Source organism: Branchiostoma belcheri, unplaced genomic scaffold (genome assembly GCF_001625305.1).
Source record: "Branchiostoma belcheri isolate BF01 breed outbred unplaced genomic scaffold, Haploidv18h27 scaffold46, whole genome shotgun sequence".
Taxonomy (NCBI): domain Eukaryota; kingdom Metazoa; phylum Chordata; class Leptocardii; order Amphioxiformes; family Branchiostomatidae; genus Branchiostoma; species Branchiostoma belcheri.
In genome coordinates this window covers 2,345,079-2,370,675 of record NW_017804087.1, presented here as the reverse complement: position 1 = coordinate 2,370,675, position 25,597 = coordinate 2,345,079, and the positions used below count along the sequence as shown (strand labels likewise).

The 25,597-nt window shown below is 38.3% G+C and overlaps 1 protein-coding gene across 1 annotated transcript in view; it reads right to left on the bottom strand.

Moving 5' to 3' along the window:
- Nucleotides 1-25,597, bottom strand: part of LOC109479041 (dnaJ homolog subfamily C member 10-like) — a 65,472-nt gene that overhangs the window by 24,917 nt on the left and 14,958 nt on the right. The window contains 5 exon segments of the mRNA XM_019780887.1: nt 5,975-6,065; nt 6,949-7,086; nt 9,010-9,095; nt 12,084-12,134; nt 18,510-18,678. Coding sequence (XP_019636446.1) covers nt 5,975-6,065; nt 6,949-7,086; nt 9,010-9,095; nt 12,084-12,134; nt 18,510-18,678 — 535 coding nt within the window.

The window sequence follows — 25,597 nt, the reverse complement described above, 5'->3', positions numbered from 1 at the left end:
GCAAGACCTTTCTGAATGACTGAGAAATTCAGGCACTTTTGAAGCAGTCAAAAGATCAAGTTGGAAGATTGTGTTGAAAGCTTGCTGTCTTCAAATTGCCATCAGTGAATTCTCTAGAAGCAAGCCATATCTTATGTATATAGGTGACCTTGTGTAAAACCCTAGTGGATCACACAGAGAAATTCAGGCACTTCTAAAGCAGTTAAAAGATCAAGTTGTTCAGCTTGCGCTGAACCTGAAAGCCCACAGTATTTAAATTAAGCCTGAGGTGCCAATGAATAAGGCATTTGTCCCTGATGGTTATGCTGAGAGCTTAAGACTGATAAGGCAGTTCTTAGCTGCTGGCATTAGATAAAATTTGGCTACAGGATAAAGAGAATATATCATACCATCACCTCTACAAGACTGGAGTTTTTACAAACTTGCAAACAAATTTACTGTATTTTGCTTTAAGCCAGGGAAATGGTGATTTTCTTAGACATAATTGATTGTAGCACAATGCGTGTTCCATTTATTTAGCAACTTTACAAATGCTGCTGCCTTCATGATGATAAAATTCTGCTACATGCCCAAGCTCTGAGTGCAATGCCTCTACCTCTTGTATCTGCATCATGTACATGTACATGACTTTGTACATGGCATATTGTATGTGTGCCTACAGCTAAGATTTGGCTGAAGTTTGTGACCTTAAAGCTTACAGACGCTGGACGACTCAAACTTAAGCTTCATGAAGCATGACAAATTCTGCTGCTCTAGTAAAGCTTCTACGTCTTGTATCTTCATCCTTGCACATGGCATACATGCCTGCGCCTATAGCTAGGATTTGGCTGAAGTTAATGACCTTTCAAGTTTATGACGTAAAGTTCTCGATCAGGTACTGCCAAAAAAGATAATGAAATCACTACTGTGAAAAGCATAGGTCCAAACCACCAGCTGCTCAATTTTGAGACATATTATTCTTTGGACAAAATTTAATGTACCTTCAACTTCGATGTTACTGAACTTTGTGACTTTCAGTTTACAGTCTATACACTGAGAAGGTGACTTTGTCGTGTGCCAGACTTCCTGGATTAGAGAAAAGTTGCTGAGATTGTTATCTTAGCATTGAAGCTCATCTGTGTATAATTGTATCATTTATCACTTCACTTCTGTTGCTGAGGGATACGGCAGCAGACCCCAAAGGCCTCTGGGATTTGACCCAAAGGCTTCTGGGATTTCCCTGATGCCTAACTGTCTACTAGTGCTTGTACTTTTATTTTTATACCTACAACATGACACCTACAAAATTTAAGGTATGAGAATTATGGAAGAGGGAAGATTTTAAAATACATGTATGACAAACTGCATCATTTATCTTTTCAACTGTATTGCTCTCAAATTGGGATATTGATGATTCAGATCAGAAGTAACTACCTCTTCCAAATGTATAGTTCAATGCGATGTAACACATTAGATATGATGGGATGAGGTATAACAAGCACTGTTGAGTGCACAGTACCAGTAAGTGTAAGTGTGATTTTGATTGGCCTGTACTCCATGCCAATGAAATCTCCCATCCATCACTTCTACCCGTTTTAATGACTGCCACTTTCCAGCAAACTAATCTGAGTTATAAATACGTGAGGGCCTGTCTGATTGCCCCAGAATCGATCTATACCAAAACACCTTCCTGGCGACCTTTCCTGATAATCAGACAGACTTATGCATCCAATCTTACAACCTAGAGAAAAGGGCAAACTGGCTGAGAGGTAGGTACAGACATGGGTCAAACCAATTGTTTCTGAGTTCTAACATTTGACTCTTCTGGTGCGTTCTTTGCTTGTGTCAGTCACCTATCACCCTGATGTGACTGGTACATTTTCGATTTGATAACCTAGAAATTTAAAGACTTTGAAGCATCACTTTAAGTTTTTTTTAATTGCTATATGTATGTGCCTGCTTTGAGAGGAAAGCGAATATCTAAAAAGCTGCAAATTTACACATGATACACATGATAACTCATGAAGTTTGTCATAAATTAAATGAAAAATAATTGTGCAACTATAAAGCTTAAAATGTATAATATAAATGCGTGGAGATAGTTGAAATAATTAAATGATGCTTCTGATTTTTCCCAAGGGTACAATGTGTAAGATTAATATCACTACAAATGGGACATTGGCAAGGAACTCTTGAATTCTAAGTGCTGATGCATACACGTTTGGAAAATTGTGCAATACTAGTACATAAAACTATATCCTGCTACTTCCCTACATACAAAATGCACACAGAGATTTGCATGACTTGACTCTAAATTCATCAGAATCTGCAGTAACAGCATTTTGAAACACAGATAACAACATACCTGCCAGGCCTGTGTAGCATCTATTCCCCTGTGACACATACTTATTGCAGTGAAGACGTTACCCCTTCTTTAGATGATAATTTGGTAAAAATCTTGATCAGATAACTTCTTGGGAGACCCAAGGTGACCCAATTAGTACGTTAGAAAAGGAGGCTTGACTCCAGGGAAATTTGGATGCTATCTTAAGTCTTCTATTATTCTTTAAGTCGTGATTTAAGCCTCTGGCTGCTTTAAACTCAGAGGAAGTGCAGCTCGTACCAACACAAATGAATGAAATTCAACGGAAGTTTGACAATGCAAATGCTTGACACTGTCAGGAAGTCTAACAAGTATTAAACTCAAATGCTTGAAATTCAAAGGAAGTCTAACTCATACTAACTCAAAGGCTTGAAATTCAGAGGAAGTCTAACTCGTACCAACTCAAATGGTTGAAATTCAGAGGAAATCTAACTTGTTCTAACTCAAATTTCTGAAAGTAAGAGGAAGTCTAACTCGTATTAAGTTACTCAAATGCTTGAAATTCAGAGGAAGTCTAACACGTACTACCAGTGCCTCAAATGCATTCAAATAACGTACAACTTATTCCAACTGGATTAAAACGGACTGTACAACTGGGTAAAATAAATTGCTAATGTGGTGACTTAAAGCTGGTTTGGCATTTGGGTGAATATGAAATATGTAAGTGATTATCAACTGTTCCTGTGAGATATGGCACATGGCAAGATGCATGTATACTGTAGCAAGATTCCCCTATGGGTGAAACATCAAGATCATAGCGTATTGGACAACTTTTGACACAGCAAAAATGCCAATTTGAAAAAAACTTCAAACGTAAGTATTAAAACCCCAATCAGCACTTCAAAGAGAAATAAACTGCAGACTGTTGAACTGGGAAGAACTACATTGGAGACAAGTTTCCTTTGGGACTTACATTGTGTTAATTCAGTGAATACAAATGTATAAAACATGTCTATAGAATGTCAGATGTCTCGGAGAGATACAGTACACACAAGATGCATGCATACTGTAGAATATCTGGAATTTCAAATTACAAAATGGATTAAATCTGATCCAGTCAGCAAAAAAAATCCACAAGAAATAAGGACTAAGGATTAAAACCTAATCAGTGCTCCAAACAAAAAAGGGGAAGGCAATTTTGATAATCAATAACTTCTTACTGATTCATCATTGCCATAATCACTTCTTAAAAGCCAAATGGACTACATCCATCACGGATGCAAAATTAATACTCAATGCGAAAAGGAAAGAGAGGATTCTACAATTTCAAGGATTAAAATCTAATCAGCAATTCAAAAAGAAGGAATCACTGCAGTTTTATTCAGCAGTAGGTTGCCTTAATTACATCTCCGATGCTATAAAATGTGCTGGTATTTCCTCTCTATGGATCAATAATCCTGCTACAAGCACCCCACACAAACTTCACAATTTTATTGCTTGTGTTATTGGCTGAAGTGTTTCTTTTACAGGGGCTGATAAACTGCACAATTACAGAGCAATCCTGGTTTCTGTTAATGGGTGGGTAGGCCTTGGGGGGAGGAAGGACGGTGGCTATGATCAATTTTCTCGCTTCCGTGATAGAACGTCCGACCTTTTTCTGTTGCTTCCCATTATGAAGATGGATTCTTCTTAATTTGCAACATCAGTGACTGTTCATTTTGGTTGGAGTACGTATACTGTAATTCACTTTATGTTCAGGTTTGCAGTCTGACAAAAATGGAGGTGTTCACGGAACTATAATTACTCACGGAGGCAGTAGTTGCAGAAAAAGAAAGTCAGCGAATTATTTGTTAATGGTAATGATAAGGTTGGAGAAGTGACCACGAAAACTGCAAAGTTAACATAAAAGTAACACAAAAAATCAGGAATTACAGCATTTTGTTGGAAGTAGCTGTTAGTGCATCCATAAAGTAAAATAAAAGTTACTTCATATCAATGCCAAAGACTAAAAAGGCAACATGAAATGTATGGTAGTTTTAGACTCTATGACAAAATCTCTCAGCACCTGATCATGTTCAACAATATTTTTCACTTGAACAAAACTAACAACAAACAATATTCTGAATCTCTGAAACCATTAAGTCACAATCAATAGTATTTTATTTCCTGATCGCATGCATTAATCATGATGACCAAATCAGATAATTAAACTAATAGCAGCGAATGGAAAATTTATACATCGACCTGGGAATCCCTGACACCAACTCAATCAATGTCCATCTCATTGCTCGGGGCAATGAGCTAAGAATAAGACTCAGTAATAAAATCCATTAGACTTTGGAAGGACTGAGATTTTATCTTGGTGTGAAGGCTGCAATGGATAGAAGCTCCCTATGACTTGTAGATTAGAGTTTGTATTCAGTTTTAGAGATCATAAACCCTCATATAGAAAGTACTATTAGCAAAGAGACCAGTCTTGGTTAAAGTAATGGTGGAGAAAACACTGCTTTTATTTTTAGTTTACAAGCAAATAAAGCTCATTTCAATCTTCACCAGATTGCAAAAACTCTACTGAACTGAACTTTACAGCATTTCTAGTCCAAACCAAAACAAAGTTTACTACTATCACATCTACCTTGCCATCCACGTATCATTCAGGCTTTCCTAAAACTAGCTCAGGCACTTTCAGGTTTTGATTCACCGCATGGTTCAGGCCTTGATTTAACTGAGAAGTTGTCATTAAGGCTATTTGCCCCCACGACTGATAGTGGTGATGATGAGACCCTTATCTTTCTAGATGTGGACTTGGCAAAAGCCATATTTATGTCGGCCCTGAGCTGTCCTTCACCTAACCTTCAGCATCTTGCATTACCATAACCAGTTGCAATTTCCTGTCAGGGGGTCACACTGGAGGTTAAAACAGCTCTCAACCAGCCACCTCAACACCACTTCCATTTCCCCAAAAAGTCCTCCAACTGACCTGCGTTACCCCCTATGACAGGAATGCCTGGACCTTTTAGCTGTCATCCTCCCAATTTTCCATTTGGCAGGCACATAAAAGCTGCGTTTTTACTGGTCTAAAGAGAAAACTGCCGTTCGTAGTTTGGGCAGGATGATTTGCCACATTTTGGCGGTGACCTGTCTCGACCAGAAGGCCAACCAATCAGTCTGGAAGATGCTTTCATTACTCAGGAGCATTTATGATATTCTGGGACGGCTACTGTAACTGAGTACCTACATGTACTTCTCCATGATTGTGGTTGTAAAAGTAGGCGATGAAGTAGGAAACAGAGTCAGGCAGGACATAAGTCCATGTGAAAACCTAACTTCAGAAAAGAAATGAAAACTAAGGTGGTATGGCCACATGCCCTGGCCATCAGATCTAGCCAATATTATCATGCAAGGAGTACTGTACTTTTCTTTCTTTTTTTTTTTATAAATTTTTGTTGCTAAAGCAATACATGGTACGAGGAGGGAGAAGGATAGGTAGGCAAAAGAAAAGATGTAAGGAAAATGTCAGAGAATGGTCAAGCATTAAACCTCATTAAGTGAAACATTAAAAACAGAAGACCAAGAAGGATGGAGAAAACTGGTTGTCAGATCTTCTGTGGTGACCCTAGGGTCAAATAATTAGACGAAGAGATAGATGAGATGAAAAAGAAGGTCCCTTACCTGCCCAGAGGTCAGTGACCGAGGCAGTCACTTGTTTCAGGGCAAATTTCACCATCTTCTTGGTGCTTTTCTCATCTGTGTACCGCTCAGGCTGGGGAGGCAATCAAAGAGAAACATGAGGCAACAAACAAGATAAAGGATGACAGTCACTGTTCATCAGCCATGAATAGCTTCAACAGGTTGAAAGTCATTTGCAAGAAAGTATTTGTAACACAATCTCATGGAGGCAGCTGAAAGCAGCTGAGAAGATCAACTATGGTTTTGTCAAAGAAGTTTTGTATTACTATTAGAACAGGATTATTCTATGTTCATCATTTTGAAAGTTCACCAGTTATAATTTTTCTTAGCATTGCACATCTTTCCAAGACATCTAGCAATTTTTCATGTTCACGCAACATTCATGCTGATTTTGTTGCTTCCTAACAAAAGTGATGAATGAATTGATGAAACAATCAATGATTTATTTTCAGTGACCTCAAGATGAAATATGCAGCCTAAACAAATCTGCTAACGATACTTGATATCGACCATAAATTTGAGGAAGAAAAACAACCTACTGGGAGTCATGCTCGATGCATACAAACTACTCCAAGGGCAATCAATACTTTCAAGGTCTATTGCTGGCTTTGTGGTAGTGTGTGTGTATATATAGAATACGTTTATCTGGCATAGATGATTGTTGCTGAAAAATGGCTGCTTACAGCCTTAAAAAGGACTTCAAGGCATCTTCACTGTGTGCTCATGCAGGTCTTAAGTGTTGTACGTGAGGGTAAAAAAATGAGCTTGAAGTCCTTGTATTTCTACTTTCTTAATATGAATTAGCAATCCATCTGCTTCAAAAGGTATCACTTGAGATGTGCTAGGAAATGGCAGTAAATGTCTATTTGATACAAATTTCCTCCAGATTTCCTCATCCAGAATGTTTTTTGTATTGCTGCCCTGAAACTGCTTCAGACAGGTTTAAGACCACCTACCCTCCTGGTACTGCCTGCATACAGGATGAGGGAGGGGTAACGGTTGATCCCCTGGTGCCGACACAGGATCCAGTCCTCCTGACAGTTCACAGCTCCAATCCTGATCACGTTCACCAGCTCTCTACCTACCTCTCTCCACTGAGGGATAGAAGGAAGGAAGGAAAGAAGGGATAACTAAATGAATTAAACGATCATCGTGCATGTAATAAATTTTGATGCCTTGTGTATTATCATTAGGGCACAAGAAAGCAGTCACTGAAGCAACTGGATAGATTTTGAAAACTGAAATTGATTTTGTCAGACGTGCATGCTACCTGAAATGTCTGACAGTTTTCAATATCTATCTAGTTGCTTCAGTAATTGTTTACTTCAGAATCTGTATCTCATTACCTGGATGTCTAACCTTCATTGATGTAACATCAGGGCACTAAGGCTCTAATGGTCAGTGCTATGGTCAAACATCAATATCAAAAAAATCCACTTAATATTTTTCATTCTATGGATGGAAGCAACTTGATTGATTTTGATATAGTGAATGGAAGGACTCTTGCTTAATGCACATTGTGAGAGGTTGGAAAACAAAGTGCACAAATCAATTTGGCACATCTGATTCAACATGCAATCCTGTCTTTTCCTATGAGATGCTAGAAAGTATTAATCATTTGCCAACATATGTTGCTGACAGCTTGCTATAGGTTTTAGGTACACAACAACTCATACTGAAATTCTGTTCCCATTGATAAGAAGAAAGACTGACGCTAAGCTAATAAGATCATGCTAACAACTTTTCTACCCTTGACATGACAGTTAGAACATGATTAATGGCTTCTCATGGGTATTTATTAGTCCATATCTTAACTCCCTCAGCTTTCATGGACTAGATCTATATCAGTATACCGCTGAGTCAGCAGGGAGGGTATTACGCAGGTAATAAGATATATAGACGGGAACTTTTTCATAGTACATGAGAGTTCGTAATTTAGCTGATCCATAACATAAGCTGTCCTTGGTACTGAAAATGTGATAGCTGTTCCCTATTTTGAAAGGTTTTATGGTAGAAAGTTATCACTCGTGACAAGAACGTATTGCAGCCTTGTCACTTGTTAGGTTATTCTTAGCTGTGGTGCTTGGCACATGACAAAGATCCATGCTGCTTAGTCAGTAGCAAGAACATATATAGGTTATCAGATATAAGGGCAGCTATTCTTAATGGTACACGAGAAGTTGTAATTTAGCTCATCCATTACATAAGCTGTCCTTGGTACTGAAAGTGTGATAGCTATTTCCCATTTAGAGAGTTTTTTGTGGAAAGTTATCACTTGTGACGAGAACATATTGCAGCTGTGTAAGTTATAATTGAGCAGTTATAATTTACCCCATCCATAACAACACCTGTCCTTGGTGTTGAAAGTGTGATAGCTGTTCCCTATTTTGAGAGGTTTGATGGTGGAAAGTTATCACTTGTGACAGGAACGTATTGAAGCATTGGTGCTGATTGCCCATCACTTGATAGGTGGTAACAAGTTATTCTTAGCCATCGTACTTGCCGCTTGACAAAAATTCACACTAATACTGGTAAGCCATTAGGAAGAATGTACACAGGTAAAAAGATATATAGACAGCTATTTTTTTTACGGTACAGGAGAAGTCATTATTTACCTCATCCATAACATAAGCTGTCTTTGGTACTGAATGTTAGATAGTTGTTACTATTTTGAAAGGTTTTATAGCGCAAAGGCTTTTTTCTGTTAATGTAGGAGTCTTTACCAAAAGAAATCACCACATAAAAACTCAATAAGCTACACACTAAGTTATAGAGTGTGGGCAACTTTCCAAAGAGTTCTTCACCGACTCAAAGTAAATTGGCCATGTTTACCTCCATTTTGATCCAGTTTTAGACATAGAATATTACCACAAGAAACGATGTCTTTCTGACTTATAATTTGAATCATGAAAGTTGAAGGTTGTCTTTCATGCAATGAATTTATTAATAAAAGAACTCTATAAATAGATACCATCTGGTGATTTTGTCCCTATCTATATTCTGGCCTTCATACTTACAGCAGGTGCGAGGTCGTGACAGTGGGAACACCTCGGTGAGTAGAAATTGATGAACCAGATGTCGTCTGACTGTCGCACAGTTTGTTCTGCAGAGGAAAGATTCACTAGATCAAACTTCATGGACGGGCTTCAACAATAACAAGCAAATCAGCTCTATGCTTATAGCATCACTTATTACATAGTTTGCAAGATAAAGCATTCATTTGAGATGCGTCAAAACAGTTATGGGAAAATTAGCCTTCTTGAAATAGTCACTGTAGTTTTTATTTATAAATTTTGCTTTGCAATACCTGCTCAGCTCCAATTTTACCTGCACTACAAGTGTAAAATAGAATATACAGGCCATATTTTGGGCCCTGGTGACATACTATTTTTACTTATTTTGAAAGAGGAGCCTAGAAGATTGAAACAATGCATATAAATTGTATATACGTATGTTAACAAGGATAATTCAGAGAGTAAGAGGTAGCCACTATCTTATGAAGGAAGATCACTAAAGTAGTGTTTCTTCAAGCTCTAATATGTAAATAACAGTGACATAGCAATGTCCTTTTAGTCCATATAACTTCTGACACCCACTATGCAAAATGCAGAGTCCAATTAGAGTCTAAATGTCACCACTTTATGTTAAACAGTAAATCAATACCCAAACTGTGTCCAGGCTGCAGGAAGATTTCATATGCAATTCATAAACCAAGGGTTTGAAATTAATCTCAGCAGGATAACTTAAGACTTACATTCTGAATCTCTGAGACGAATTTCAAGTAGCAAGGCTCAAAATACTTGGTGCACTGTGCATACATGTATACAGGTTAGTGCAGGTAAAATTGGAGCTGTGCAGGTACATGTACATGTATTTCTGATGTCTGCCTACACCTAACCTGCACTGGTCCATGTACCAGGTTTATATACAAAATATGTAGGTGTTGGTGTATGTGGATTTGTAATTGCTCCATTGACTATTACCACCTATGAAGTATAAAAGAAATAATGGCAAAAGTTTTCATATGATCCATACTTCCAAAATTCTGAGTGGTACAGGTAAAATTTGCCTCGTGCAGGTAATTTTCACTGTTACCTGCACCAGTGCATGTACATTGTATGTAGAAAAATATATTTTGAGCCCTGAGTAGTGTTTGACGCACAAGTTCCTTCTCCTTTATATTCCTCACACAGTGAGTTGTCAGTGCCGTGTAGTCATTATACCCCGGCAGATTAAATGTAACTAGAGGTAGAAGAACAGTTATTACAGTTGGACTGCAGATATTGCCAGCCAATCATTCCGCAGAAATGCTATAATTGGGCCACAAGTGAATAACACTACATCATGGGTTGTGAGATAATAATGGGCACGTCAGAGGAGCTCTCAGGAGGGATAAACGTGCCAGAAGCTCACCACATTACTGTCAGGGAAGACGGGGAAATAACTGGTGTTACAGCTTTAAGGAATGGGAGGGAAGTGCACCAAACTTTTGTACAGACTCATTCTACTTAGGATTTCAGCCAACAGTTGCTTTAAGGTATGCCAAAAACAATACTCAAGCGACTAGATGTGATTTGGGATTTTCTAAAATCATATCATGTTGCTTGAGAAACTGTTTTTGGCGTATCTTATTGCCTGGATGTCTAACTAACTTCACTGACAGTTGCTCTGAGGATTTCTACATTCGACTTTGATCAATCAAACAATATTACTTTCTTTGACATTTTTGAGCTTAAGGAAGCTTTAAGGAATGGAAGGGGAGGGCACCAAGTTTTTCATGGGCTCATTCTACATGTACGTGGAGTTTTTGCAAATGGCTGCTTAGAATTTATTTCCACATTCACCTTTGATCAATCAAACAATATTACTTTCTTTGAAAGTTTTGAGCTTGAAACATCACTGTCAGATCAGATAGTCAAGTAAGAAAATAGGTGTCAAAGTGCCTTTCTCAAGGACACAACAATGGTGCCTGCCAGGGATTTGAACCCAGAACCTTCAAAGTCACCACCCCAACCACAAGACCATCTTGCCCCAAGTCTTTTGTCAGCTGCTAGCTATTGTGTACATGATTGTGTGCCCTCTCTTCCACAACCCATCTTTACATTGTCTCCCTCTACTGTCCTCCTCAGAGGCATTCCTTCACCTCTACTTCTCTTTCCAGCTGTATTCCAGTTTGAGGGTAACAAATCCCCACATGCAGGATTTCCACAGCTCTCATCATGTATCTTGATTGACTATACCGGCAACACACTTCGTCTCTAAGGAGGTAATCTACACTCCTTAAGGTTGCGCAAATGATCCTTTCTTCCTTGACCTCCTACACAAACCCTAGCCTTTCCTGATCCTGGCTCTCCACTCTACTCTCTCTTGTCAGGCATAAATGGCCTTTTACTTTCCTTTCTTTCATTTACACCCAGAAGTCGTTCTATGATCCTTTGAATAAATGATGGATTGTTTAATTTCTTCTCTCGCCGTCCCTACTTGGTTGATCCATCATTTTGGCTATATAATAGGACAAACAGTGACGTTTGTAAATCCAGGAACACCATTAGAGCTGGTTAAGCCTGCTAGCTGGAAGCCCTAAGATGTTTCCTCTGCCAAAAGGGAATGCTAATAATCCTTCTGCTGGAGTCTTAGGGCCTCAACTTGCTGCCTTTGGGCACCTCAAGGTCAAATGGTCAATCTCAGTCAAGTCTGCAGGGTGGAAACAGCTCTTTAACTGCTGTTTTCTCATCCTCATGACTTTGATCTGCTCACAAGTAATATAGCAGTGGCGGAAGTTTCTTTGGGCTGCGTTTACTTCCAAATACATGTAGATGACGTGTGTAATATACAGTTTGGTTAAGGGCTCAAAATACATGTACTGGGTGCATTAAAAAATTCTGCACTTTTGTGCAGGCAAAATTGGAGCTGTGTACCTAATTTCCTTGCACCTTGATATTTGTGTAGGATTCTGCTGGCATTGTATTAGTTTGCATTTAAACATTTTTCGCTGAAACCACATTTTAGATAACATGCATGAATGCACCTACTTCAAACCTGACTTCGTCAAGAAAGGTGGAAGTAGAAGTTGAGTAGAAAACACACATACCAAACTCAGCCCTGTTGAGTGTGATGATCTCTGGGTCCTCATCATAGATGCCTGTATGTGGAAGAGACAAAAATGTAATAACTGTCTCAGGCAATATATCAACAGGAGCATGACATTCAATACACTGCCAGTAACATTTAGTATAGAACTTTAAATCATTAATGTACAAGCCGTACTTTGTTCTATATTTTGTCTTCCCTTACCTCTTCACTCATGACTTCAATGAAAAGCAGCCAATTTTAGTAGTTCATGAATATGTTCCAGACACTCACACATGAAGGTCTACATGTTCCTTAGTAAAATGTACTGAACTGTTTGTTTCTGTTTATTACATAAAATGAAATATAGTGAGTCATCATATTCTGACAACAATTAAGGACCCTTAAAAGTAATAGTTGCATTTTATATCCCCATTGGGAGCTGATATCCATTCTTCTTGAAGACACATTCCACGAAAACACCATTTAAGTCTAAACATGGTTATTTGTACTCCATGCTACTTTTCATCACCCCATAGAGTTGGGAACAGTCCAAGTTTCCCTGTTATCAGTACAATAATCAGTAATACTGCCAACCAGTATTACTCGCCAAGGTTACGTGTGCTGAATTATATTCTCAAGCACACCAACCAATCATTCAGGTTGTACAACGAGAATACAAATAAGGTATTTTTCTGGTGAAAAATTTATTCCCGACTACACGGGAGCTTTGAACAGCAGCTATCTATCTTGATTTTATAGCGTCCGACTCACGCAAGGATGACAGGCTTGTATTTCAAATTGTTAAAGGATCTATACAAAATGTAAAAATCAGTACTAAATTGTAAACCTGGAATCAAGCTTAGTACACTATAATGCAAGAAATGAAAAATGTAAATCTTGTATAGCAATTGAAGCCAGGAAGAAGTAGCCACAGGTATTCAGACTACTCCAATAACATTTCAAGTGGACTCTAAAGTTTTGCGTCTGGAAAAAAAAGATTAAGTTTTTTTCGTCTGTTGAACTTCTGTTGTATATGTATAACAGGCTTTTGGAAACCATAATTTTTATATAATATTTAAAGCAGTATCTTGCCTTGATATCCCAAGAAAGACGTTTTTTTACTGTATCCTCCAGATACATTTAATGCCATAGTCTGTGATTTTACCAACAAACCTGATTTAAGTACCAGGTAAGTATATGTAACATTAAGTATGATTAACTGTGGCATCCTGTAGAAGTCTTATATATTGCACACTATGTATTCCCAAGGACAGTGTTTTCCACTAAAGTCAGTACCGATTATTTCCTCTAGGAATGTGCTAGTAATTGGACCTCCCAACATGCAGCACATATCAATGTTTTTCACCAGAAATGCCTCCCTACAGGCCAAGACAGATTCAATTGCTCCATAATCAAGATGTATTGTTTCTTATGGAAATACTGCTGTGTGTGAAACAATGGAAGTGAGGCATGCAAAACAAAAAAGTTCAATGTCATTTCTATGTATTTTGGATAACACAATATGACTGTTGTAAAAATGGTTATAGATGGATTTTCTCTCCTAACATCCAGGATTTAAACAAAAATATCAGTGACTACATCTTAATCTAAACTTGTACCATCTTGTAACAATGTTGTTACCTTAACTCTTCAAGAAAGTTTTGATTACATAATACAAAAACAAGTTCTACACACACACACACACACACACACACACACACAAGAAGCAATCTAACTTCACTGGGTTACTAGATACAATGTACGTGTTCTTTCAAATTGACACATGCAATTTAGATGCACTGAGGTTAGTTTTGTGATATCATTCTAATCATAATTGCAAGTGGCCCATAGAGCCTGTTATTTGACAAGAAGACCTTTACTAATGATATTATATCATACATTGTGGTATTTTAATCACACGAAAATGTCATAAGCCAGACTTTTATGAAGGTTAATCCAATGTCAGCTTGCAATTTGCCAAAATAACGTCATTGAATCTTATTGAGGTATCACTAGGGCTGAGCCTTGGCCAAGTTTTGAACCACATTTTGAACAAGTCTAGACTACTGATGATTTGGGAATCTTACTTTGGTTCATATTTCATTTTGTGGAGTTTGTGTGTAATTTTATAATCATGGACAGATGGAATACTGGTTTACATTAGGTTTGTGCAACATGACACTTAACTTTATCTTGAAAGTTCATCTGTGTTGGTAGAGGTCATTGTGAAGCAAGTTTTAACTGTAACTTCCAACACAAGAAATTGGAGTCACCCAAATTTTTTACTGTATAACTCCAGCAGTCTTAGTCAAGGACATTCCTTGAAAAGGACTGGGGTTGTACAGTCAAAAATTTGGGTTCAATTCAACTTCAATTACTTGTGTTGGGAATTAATATTAAAACTTACTTCATAAAGACACTAAACTTTATGGCAGCTTTCAAAACCTGGACAGCTTCCATGAGGCTGTACATTGCCTTGTCTTGCTCATCAGCAGTCTCTGGACATTTCCCGTCCTGTCTTTATTGCATTATTCACACAGAGTTAGGACGGTGGGAGATCAATTAGTCAACTTATCCTGCAAGGTCTTTAAAATATACATGACAACACTACAGAACAGGCCTGGTTTCAATCTTTACGGCTGCCCAGGGACTAAGCCGGCACACTGAATGTTAATGTGGATATCGTGTAACAAAGTTGGCATTTGGATCAACTCTGCTTCTTTTACTGCCTTTAGGGGATTATCTGACTTTTTAATGTAACCGCAACTATAAAACTGTTAAGTCCCATTTTACATGTTGTTGGCCTGAAGCCAACGTCCCTTTGGCAAGTACACTCCAGGTCTTGTATATGCAGGTTAGTGCAGGTAAAATTGGGGCTGTGCAGGTATTTCTGATGTCCACCTGCACCTAACCTGCACTGGTCCATGTACTGGGTATATGCAGGTTAGTGCAGGTAAAATTGGGGCTGTGCAGATATTTCTGATGTCTACCTGCACCTAACCTGCACTGGTCAATGTACTGGGTATATGCAGGTTAGTGCAGGTAAAATTGGGGCTGTGCAGGTATTTCTGATGTCTACCTGCACCTAACCTGCACTGGTCCATGTACTGGGTATATGCAGGTTGCAAAAGCAAAAACTATTTGGCAGAAAAGTTTTTCCATTTTGGCTTGATGTTCTGAATAGAAGATATGTTAATTTATAGATTTTCATCTTGCACAAAAGGTTTACTGCTGGTTGAAACATTGCTTAATTAGTCTGTAATGATTTATTTCTGTTACAGGCACCTTGTCAAATATAAATCTCATGTCTGGACTGAAGATAAAGTTGTCTACTGTAGGATAAATGAGCTAGCCTGACTGGCACCTACAACTGTATAACAGGCATGTAGGGCACTGCAATGTCTGTCACACACAAATTAGGATGAATTGTTGCCCTTGTCAGGTTGTTATATAACTGATTTTTATGGTGCTAAATTTTAAACATTGATCGTTAATTTTCATGGGTTTTGCCAAATTGCTGTGACAGAATTTAATGTCCTGAAACTTACAACATTTATATCTATAACAGTTTTTGTTCACTTAAAACTAACAAAAGACAGGTATCAGACTGTGAAGTGGTATATTGACAGTTTCATACTTTGATATATGACAGTTCCTCTACTCTATGAAATCTTTCATAAGCTCACTGTCCAGACTGTTTCTTATTGCTGTCATGGATGGAGAAACTCCACTGCATCAAATGTTTATGTGACTAGCATGCAGCTAGGGAGATAATTAAAGAACACCCTTTACAAACTTTTAAGGTGCAACCTGAGTCAATATTCTGAATCCTAATCCCATACAAGTTGTATATGACTTGGTTTAGTGCCAACTGGTGTAAAGTGCAAGTCCAGTATAAAAAAAAAATTGGCACACAAAGTTGTATTTCCAAATGCTAGATTACATCTCTGTGGATTTATACTTATATTGAGTTGGGCAGAGGATCTTTAGTATGCTCAAGGCATAAGGCTTCACTCTCCTTAAACATGAAACCAACTTCAGATCTAAGTAAAGGACTGTAACGTTAGAGGATGCACATCAGGGTGTACAACTACACAGTAGATGAAGTAACACTGTGAACACTAGACCATTACAAATCATACTGTAGTTATGGTCACTATACCTCCAACTTTAATATTTACTGGATAAACATTTCAACAGAACTTTGCTTGATGACTTGCTGCTTGATCACTCATGAATTAAAGAAATTATACCACTATTCCATATTCATGGCACAACTGATGCACAGTTTACACCTAATTGCTTAGAGTTATAGACTGGGCAGTAAAGACGAGGACAGTAAAATCTTAAATGGTTTTGGAACATTGTCAAAATCCATGGTGCCTTTTCCTGGCTTTAGAGTCCATCTGGTGGCAATCATTGAACCAAGGACCAGGACATTGTTTTTTACACATGGCTGGGCAAAACTGAGTTGGATCGAGAAAAATCGAGTCATTTTTACTGTTCCTGTAATAAAACTACATGGTAAAGGTAAAGCAGTCTTGATAGAGATATTGAGTTGTCGGGGACATAAACTTTTGTTGTCGTCACTGTATCATTTTTTAGGAAGAACACTGTACTGACTATCTGTATTATGTATACTAGTAATGGTAACCACCATTTACATAGAATTTCTGATTAAAATTTTTGTTACTGTGAAAAAGATGTGTATTTTCCAAAGAAAGTTTCAAGTGAGACTAAATCACTGGAGAATTTTTTTTTCCTTTTATACAGTTTTAAACTACATTCAATCATTCAATTTTGATACTTTCAGCCTGTGCAATGGTCCTCACTTATCCTCACAATAAAGCTACTTTCCCGTAGTGCTCAAGAAATTCCAAGAACAGATTTAATAGGCCATACGCTTACCGCATGATCCATCTAAATTGCACCAGTGGCGGTTTCACCGTTTCACATATTTACCCCAGGATTGATATATATGTGCCCCTGACCTGGGTCAGACACATTACTGTCCCAGTGGGAATTGTGGAGAAGCCCTCAGGGATGGATAATCAAATCTTCCACACCGAGATCAGAGTTACAAAGCAAGATGGATGTCCGTACTTGATTCGGAATGAACAAGGAGTCGTGAAGGTAAAACTTTTATACCTCTGGGCAGCAAACTACACTGTAAAATGCTGTAACCTTGTCCCTGCTGCCTTAACTTGTAACCAATATAAATTTCATACTAAAGGGCAACTTCAGTAGAGAGAAAGGTGCATAAATTGGGCTAGATTTGATATTTTGTTTGACCTTCCACACTTTCTATCACAGTGAAATATTTGGATTGAAAAATACATGTGTCTAGAAAACTATTTGTGGCTTTGTTAACATGGATTTATTCATAGAAGCAGTTGCAGTGAATAGTATAGGTACAATGTAATAGATGAAAATAGAGCAAGACTGCTTCTGACATTTTCAGTGAATAACAAAAACTTTAGTATGAAATGAAGTTTGAAATCTTCCTTTATCTCAAATGCACAAGTACTGTATTACCATCAGACCATATAGTTAGTACATTCTATCACACCATCTCATACTTAGAAGATCCCAATTGCAATTCAAACCGGCCAGTCTACATGTACGTCAGCCAACCCACGCGATGCAGCCATTAGGTTTCCCTATAATGCGGCAACAGTCATGGTGAGATGAACTGATAAGACAGAGTGGTCTTCAAACACTCATTCCTTCTCACACAGGAATCACGGGGCTGTGACTTCTCACTTGGCAGGTGTTGATGGATGTACATTTGTGGGATGAAAGGGCTTTGAACCAGCTTTGTGGGCATTAAGATGTTAGGCCAACTCACAACCAGACTACCACGTTTGTGGTCTGCCTCCTACTTTTCTACGTCAACCGTCACTGGTTTTATTTCTCATTATCCTAGTTTGTCTCCCCTATGTGCCATTTCCGGAATCTTCACAATCTTTATTTATTGTTCTATGAGGATCTATGAGCAGTTTGTCCCTTCGAGTGTGAAATAAACAAGACTTGTCTTTCCTTCTGGCTGAACAGCAAATTGGCACTTTGAAATAAATCACTTAGTGCTTGCTGTTTCAAAAACTCCTGGTGCTATTCAGGCATGGATACACGTTCTATGGTTCTAAAAATAAATTTGCTGACCTTTTATTTCATGAAGTTTTCAATATCCTTTTGGTTGTAAGTTGGTACTAAATAGAAATCTGAATGGTGTACTGTACAGGAATGTGCACTGAATTCAGTACCATCTTTTGAATGCCTGGCACTACTAACAGTAAATTCTTCTTAATGTTGAAAACTTCATAATATGTGGTACACATATGGTTGTAGCATACTACAACAAAAACTGTCCATTTACATTTCATCATACTTCATCATTGTATGTAACAACACTTAAAACATATATGAAAAACAGTGCAGTTCTCACCAAACTCCTGGTTATAGTAGCTCCAGCTCTCGTATCGCCCTCCCCCATGGAAGTCATCCTTCAGCCCCTCCTCTCCATACAGGTCGTATTTCTTCCTTAACTCTTCATCCTTCAGTACCTCATACGCCTTGTTGATGGTCACAAACTTACTGTGTGCATCTGGGTCATCCTACAACACAGTAAAGGCATCCAACGTAATTTTGTGGTGGCAAAACAAGGTCAGACTTCAGGGTCATAGATTTAGATTAAACATTATGATCAGGCTATTCCAAGTAATCAGACTAAGAGGGTGTCTTGATAAATGCTGTGACCCATTTGTTTTTGCCTTGAATTATTATTTATAGTACCAACATTAGTTTTGGTCTCTAAGAACTATGGTTTTAGGGCCAGTGTCTTAGATGGACAATATGATCAGGCCATTCGAAGTAATCAGACTAAGAGGGTGTCTTGATAAATGCTGTAAGTAGTGCACATAAAACTTGTCTGTTGCATATAATTCCCAATGCTAACAAGTACTGCAGGTAAGTAGAAAAAAATCCGAGCCCTTGTAGAAAAGTATCAGTCAAAAGTTCCCAGACTTTGGGAACCCTGTGGTAACAAGACCACGGCAGTCCCTCCATATATCAGGCATCCTGGTTGTTAAGAGAGGGCTCATAGGTAATGGTAGCCATGAACTTGTATGGCAGCGTATCAATCTTAAGTCTGACCCTCATTGAACCACTATAGATAACAGAGTTAGCCAGTATCCTTCTAATCTAAAGACTAATTTAAAAGTACTACGTGCAAAAGACAGTATGGCTATTTGCCACATGCATGGTCTTTTCGTGTAAATTTGATAAACTTTATCAACTGTAAAGCCAAAACTTTTCAGGTTCTTTTCTGAGTCTTGGCTTTGCTTCTAAAGATTATCTGTATGGTGTTTATGTAGATAAATGTGCAGACCACAACCAAAGAGGATAGTTTGCCAGTATAAATAGTACATCACTAATAGCCTGTCCTGAAGCCATGTTTCTGAGTGCAACACTGTCTCAAACCAGGCAGCTGCTTCCCGCATGATGTGGCACCAACAATTTATCAATAGTCTTAAATAGCCATGTGTAGACAACTGGGCCATGTAGGCAGATAACAACTTCCTAAACTATTCTTCTACTACATGTATGTTTACCATTGCAGAAGGAAAATGTGTAAAGGAGGTAAGTATGGTTATAGGGACTGTCCATGGTGCTGAATCTTGCACTGCTATACCATCAATCGTTATAAATTCCCTCCTACTGCCACTGTCACCATGTTGTCAATAGATATGTATCAGGCCTGACTATGAATAGTGCCTAGTTTTATAATGAACTGACCCCAATCATGATCTCCCTTCACATGGTAAAAATGGAGGCAATAGAATCGACCTCTAAACTTGGCAGTGACTTCACATGGATAAATCAAGAAATCATGGCACACTAGATACTGCTAGACATTCTAATAATGGAATTCATGGCATACTAGACATTGCTACACATTCTAATAATGGAAATTGTGGCGCATGAGACATTGCTACCCATTCTGATTTAAATTCACATTTAAATGATTTGAACTTACACTGTACTATAATTGCTCAAAAATGCTCATGGTCCGAAAGCACTATATAACTTCCGATAATGACTTCTATTTTCGAAGTACATACAGCTTTCCAGTAAAGATGATTATGCTAACAATTTACGACGTATTACATACATGTAAACCTAAAACAATTTATGAGCTCCATAAACCTTCAATATATAATCTGAGCACTTTCTAAAGGTCTTAATTCATCTTTATACGGCGCCGTCGGTGTAAAACATGTATCTGTTGGCACGGTGAGGCTGTTGCGGTGTGAGCTGGCAGCAGATTTTCCTGTGGTTACCACAAAATCAATGTGTGAGGTCAGGGCAGGCGGGCAGTGCCGTCACACAGCCACTGCCAAATGCCAGCCCTGGCAGACCTTCACCTCTGCCGCTCTGATCAATCACAAGGCATTGGAAAAAATGTTGTGTTTCATGTTTCAGTCTTGAAAAAAAATAGGGTCGGTAGGTAGGGATTATCTTTTTTTTTAATGAATGAATACCGTTTTTTACTCTCAAATGCTTGTTCAGCCAAAACGGCCGCTTTTCAACAAGGTCGAGAAGGCTGAGGTTTCAAAGTTTCTTTCTTTACCAATATTTTATTTGACTTTGGCAATCTCTAGTGATCCAACCTGTGGTCCAAAGAATACAATACAGTTTAACAAAGTAAAATTTGCATGAAGACACTAATATTTCAATGTCAATGTTGGAAGACTTATTGTACAACATTTCATCACTCTGGTGTCAGATCATGAAGCTAGAAAGCTCGAAAAATTCATGTCCCTTGAAGGGGTCTAACCAAAAAAGGGTAGGGTCTGCGTTTTTTTCTAGGGTTGGTCGGGCAACAGGAAACGCAACATTTTTTTCCAAGGCTTCGCCTCTGCCGTTCAGATCAATCACTACCAACAGCAGGAGTGGGAAGCCAACCTCCCCAAGCAATAATGCCCAGCCCACGGTCTACAGCACCACTAATCCACATGGTCCACGATCCATACTCCTTGTTGGGCTAGCTAAGCACATTGGAGAGTATGAATCACTTAGGAAGTTTTCTCCCATATTAATTTTCAATATCATAAGTGTGAGTCATAGAGCGTTAATGTTACCATGTTGGATCATTTATTGATTTTCTCCTACTTTCCTGTTTATGTCCCAGCTGTCTGTCCATGTGTAACCAGAATACTTTGATGAAGACAGTGTGTTGCTGAACTATATTTATGATCTAGGTTTTTTCAGCTCAAATTCACCTATAATGGACTAATTTTACTTGCGTACAGCTCTGTATAAAGAAGTTTCCTGACTTATTACATAGGGTAAGGACTGACATCAAATGATAAACAATAATAAAAGCAAAATAGATATTTTACTTCCAACCAAATTCTTACAGGAAATAGGTGCAGCTTGTTCTACATGTATGATTGTTTGACCGTTATTTCTTTCCCAAGCTCTGCCTAGGCATTTCTAATGATATTCAACTCATATCAAAGCATCATTGACTAAAGAGCATCAGCCATGATATTCAATATCTAGATACAACATAAGTTACATGTTTGCAAAGGTTATCTGACTTGTCAGTGATGCTTGTAAAGCACTTGTCCTGAACGTATCTGACAGTCTGTTCGGAGAAGAATAGGGGGTCATCCGGCAGTGTCTGGGCAAAAGGCCAGAACCGCAATCAGGTTTTCAGACGCAACATCTTTTAGCGAGCACTTCAAATCGCTTTCAAGATGCACAGTAATGAGGATACATTCATCTTTTACCTATAAAAGTGCAGGCGAAGCAAAAATCTGATAACAAATGTAGTAGTACTACTCTAAGTTTCAAATGTCACCACAAGCTGAAAAAAAAGATGTAGACTTCTCTATAATAAGAGATTGGTGCATCACTATCCTGAAAAAAGATCCATGTAGACTACAAATGACTGATGCTCACCTGATAATGAAGTCTGTACTTCTAAAACCCCTCCTTAGAAGTTTAAAATTAGTAGTCATTAGAACTCCTGTGTGATTCATCATTGAACTTCAAGGGTAGGAACAGTAAAATGTCCATTACCCTTTGACTATAGGGTATAAATCTCCATGAAGATAATGTATTAGCTCATTTGTGCCCAAGAACACTCCATATTGACAATCTAATAGAAAAACTCCAAGGTCCTATACATCATTTCAGTGCAAGAAAAAAAAAGGACTACTTTCTGTGAATTTCTGAATTATTTTATTCAACCATACTATCTATGATGAAGAAAGACTGAATCCAGCTGTAGGACATTTTCATACATCTGCAGATGTTTGGACAGTGGATAATGATGAATAAGTATGAATTTCTCACTGATTTTGTCTATGCATTTACTGAGGCACAGTCACATATAAGGCCACACAGATAGTGGGTAATTGAAGATAGGAAATGAGATAACCCTTTCTAGGATCTTTTGTGGACCTTTGACCTATTATAATTTATAGTAACATCCTGTCTGCATCTTCAAAATGCCAAGCATGTGGAAAAAGTACTGAAACACACTCAAACATACAAACATACACACCAAAAAACAAAAGTTCTAAACTATACTTGAAGGTAACAGATCATTAACAACCGGATATGTAGTACCGGTAAGTTTCCAAATTCACTTCCAAACTCTGCTAGAAAATTCTATCCCCATAGCCCTCCAGACATCTGACATATCTCCCACCTCCCATATTGAAAAGCCTACAATCTACTCTGTGCCCCCATGACAATTCCCAGGTACTGATAGCAGATTGGAAACTGTCATCTACAATTCCATTACCAGTAGCACCCTTTCTCCATCTCCAAATGGCTCCAGGTCACGCAACTTTACTTGGCAGGCTGGATCATGGAGTAATCCCTATTTTCAAATGGCATATCACTGGGATCATCTGTAGGAAACCTGGCCTGGGTGCCAGGCTGCTGCCAGGGCCAGTATATACAGGCTAGCTCCTTGGCTCCAAGGTTAGAATTGGTGCCAGGGCCAGTATATAGGCTAGCTTCTCGGCTCCAGGGCTAGCCTGGGTGCCAGACTATTGCCAGGGTCAGTATACAGCCTAGCTCCTTGGCTCCAAGGTTAGTCTGGGTGCCAGACTGTTGCCAGGGCCAGTATCTGCATGGGCTAGATCCTTGGCTCCATGACGAACATGCCCCCAAGAAAATTTTTCCACAAACCTCAGTTGATCCCCGGCATGTGAGAGTACTGAATTGCGCTAGGGTCTGGCATCCAGGCTATAGGAAGACAGTATGTCTAGCATACATGTACTAATAAGCATGAATAGAAAATGGTCCACCAAATTTCCCATGTTGTACCTTTCGACTTGTGCAATTATAAAGTAATTTGTTTTCTCGTCACAAGGTCGTTGAAACTCGTTAACTTCTATAATTGATTTTTTTGCCAGAGAATAGGAGTAAAGAAGGGTAAATAGATCTAGACAAAGTGTGGCCCGATTTAAATTCAATGCACTGGATGGGAATATACGTCATGTACATAGCAGCTGCTAGAGTGTTACATGTACATGTATATGGACTGTCTTACGTATAATGAATGCTGGCTCTAGAGCTTTTGAAACTTAATGTACAGGAAAGACTGGATAGTTCAAATCACAAAAGCAAATCTACAAACCAATTCAGTCTGAAATGAAATAAATGTGCCATTTTTACTTTTAAAAAAGTCATAGAAATTGCACAACAATATTTTGAAAAAGCAGAATTAAGTCTTTTAACAAGAGATAACATTGCAAGTAGAATTCAATAACGTGCAGTCTCCATATGCAGGCCTGAGTGATAGTTATGCCTGGCCTGCATTGACAAGGCCACTAATTCTCTAGAGACAACTCAATATTTCCATACGACTGCATCTGAATCGCTGGAAGTTCCCACAGATTAATATTGACAAATCCATTGTGAGACCCAGAACTGTCTGTCCCAATGGCTTTGGCAAATCCATCTGAACCACAAAAGCATAGAGCAGAAAGGTATGAAATGCATCTCACACACACAATCAACTGTTACCGGAAAGATAAACTTTTACACAGGATATATATACATGTACAATCATGAAATCATGTTACATACATAAGTAATAGCGTATTAAATAAATAAATACATAGTAACACACATAACTCTGTCCTGAAGTTCTTGTCATTTTGCTTTTTTTTTTTAGATAAAATGAAAAGGGTTGCAAGGGCATCAAGTTTAGTCAGCCAAATCTTGCTTGCAAATATTCAAGACTTCAACATCAATATCTTTTGTACAATATTTGAGCTGTTATTACTTCTTTTTACCATGTACATGTCATGTATAACGGCATCTTCTTTAACACCTTGCCTTTTTCCTCGTCAGGTTTCCTCCATGTCTCACCAGTCAAAAGTTAGAGTGAAATATATTGTGATATGAAATACTGAGTCCATATTCAATCAAAGCTACACCTTTCAAAGATTTCAACTGGGATTCAAGATTCAACAAAAGAAACATCAAGATACAGTAAAAGCGACGTTGTGACAAGGCATGATGTTCACCCACTTTACAACTTGATCCTTTTCCCTTTCTCCAAGAAGCAGGCATAATCCTCCCTCCCATCGATCTTCCCTCCTTAACTGTCACAGAATGGGAATAAATGGACAAGAAAACGCCGTCTAGACAGAAAATAAGCTGTCTTCCGTACCGCTGATACTTACAGTTCAGAATAGAAGACCTTCCGATTGATTTTTGCCTTGAAGATAACACCTATTAAAACTTTGAGGCCAGCGACACTCTCCACAAGCCTGTAAGGTCAGTACAAAGTCAGGGGGAGTAGGTGTGGGCCTGAAGATTTTCAAACAAAATTATCCTCTAAGTCTAACTAGTAGAAGGCAGTTTTCAAATCTTGGATAGGGGTCAAGATACTGGCATGGGTGCATATGCACTTTAGTGCACCTGAAATTGGAGCTGTGCAACTAATTGCAACTGTGGGTGCACCTGAGTGCACCTAAACATTTGTGTAGATGTATGTATGTCTGTAAAGGTACTAAATGACTGTACACTAGTAATCTTGGCATTTTACTGTCAGAAAAATAATAGAACCTTAGCTTGTTGTATGACTTTTTTTGAGATTTCAAACTTGGCTATAGAATTTCAGTTGCAAGGTCTGAAGAGAGGCTGTACGGTTTGTTGACATTTTACTTAGTATTTTTACTATACATGTATCTTACGTTGTGCACCCAAAATTGTTTCTGTTTCTGTCATAACTGTTTTAGCTAATTGAACCCGTGCATCTTTTCCCCAAAAATAAATTTCCAGCCCTGATGGAGTATGCATTGGTAAGCCTTACTTTAAAGACAGGTGGGTGGTGAACCACAGGATACACTTACCACACAATCAATATTTCATTAACAATATAATTGCACTTCAATCAGAAGTAAGCTGGAAAGTTTAACCTAAATGTAAATGAAGCTCGTAGACTAGAACTTGGCACATTTACTGGTTTTAAAATTAAATTCATGAGTACCTAAAGAAAAA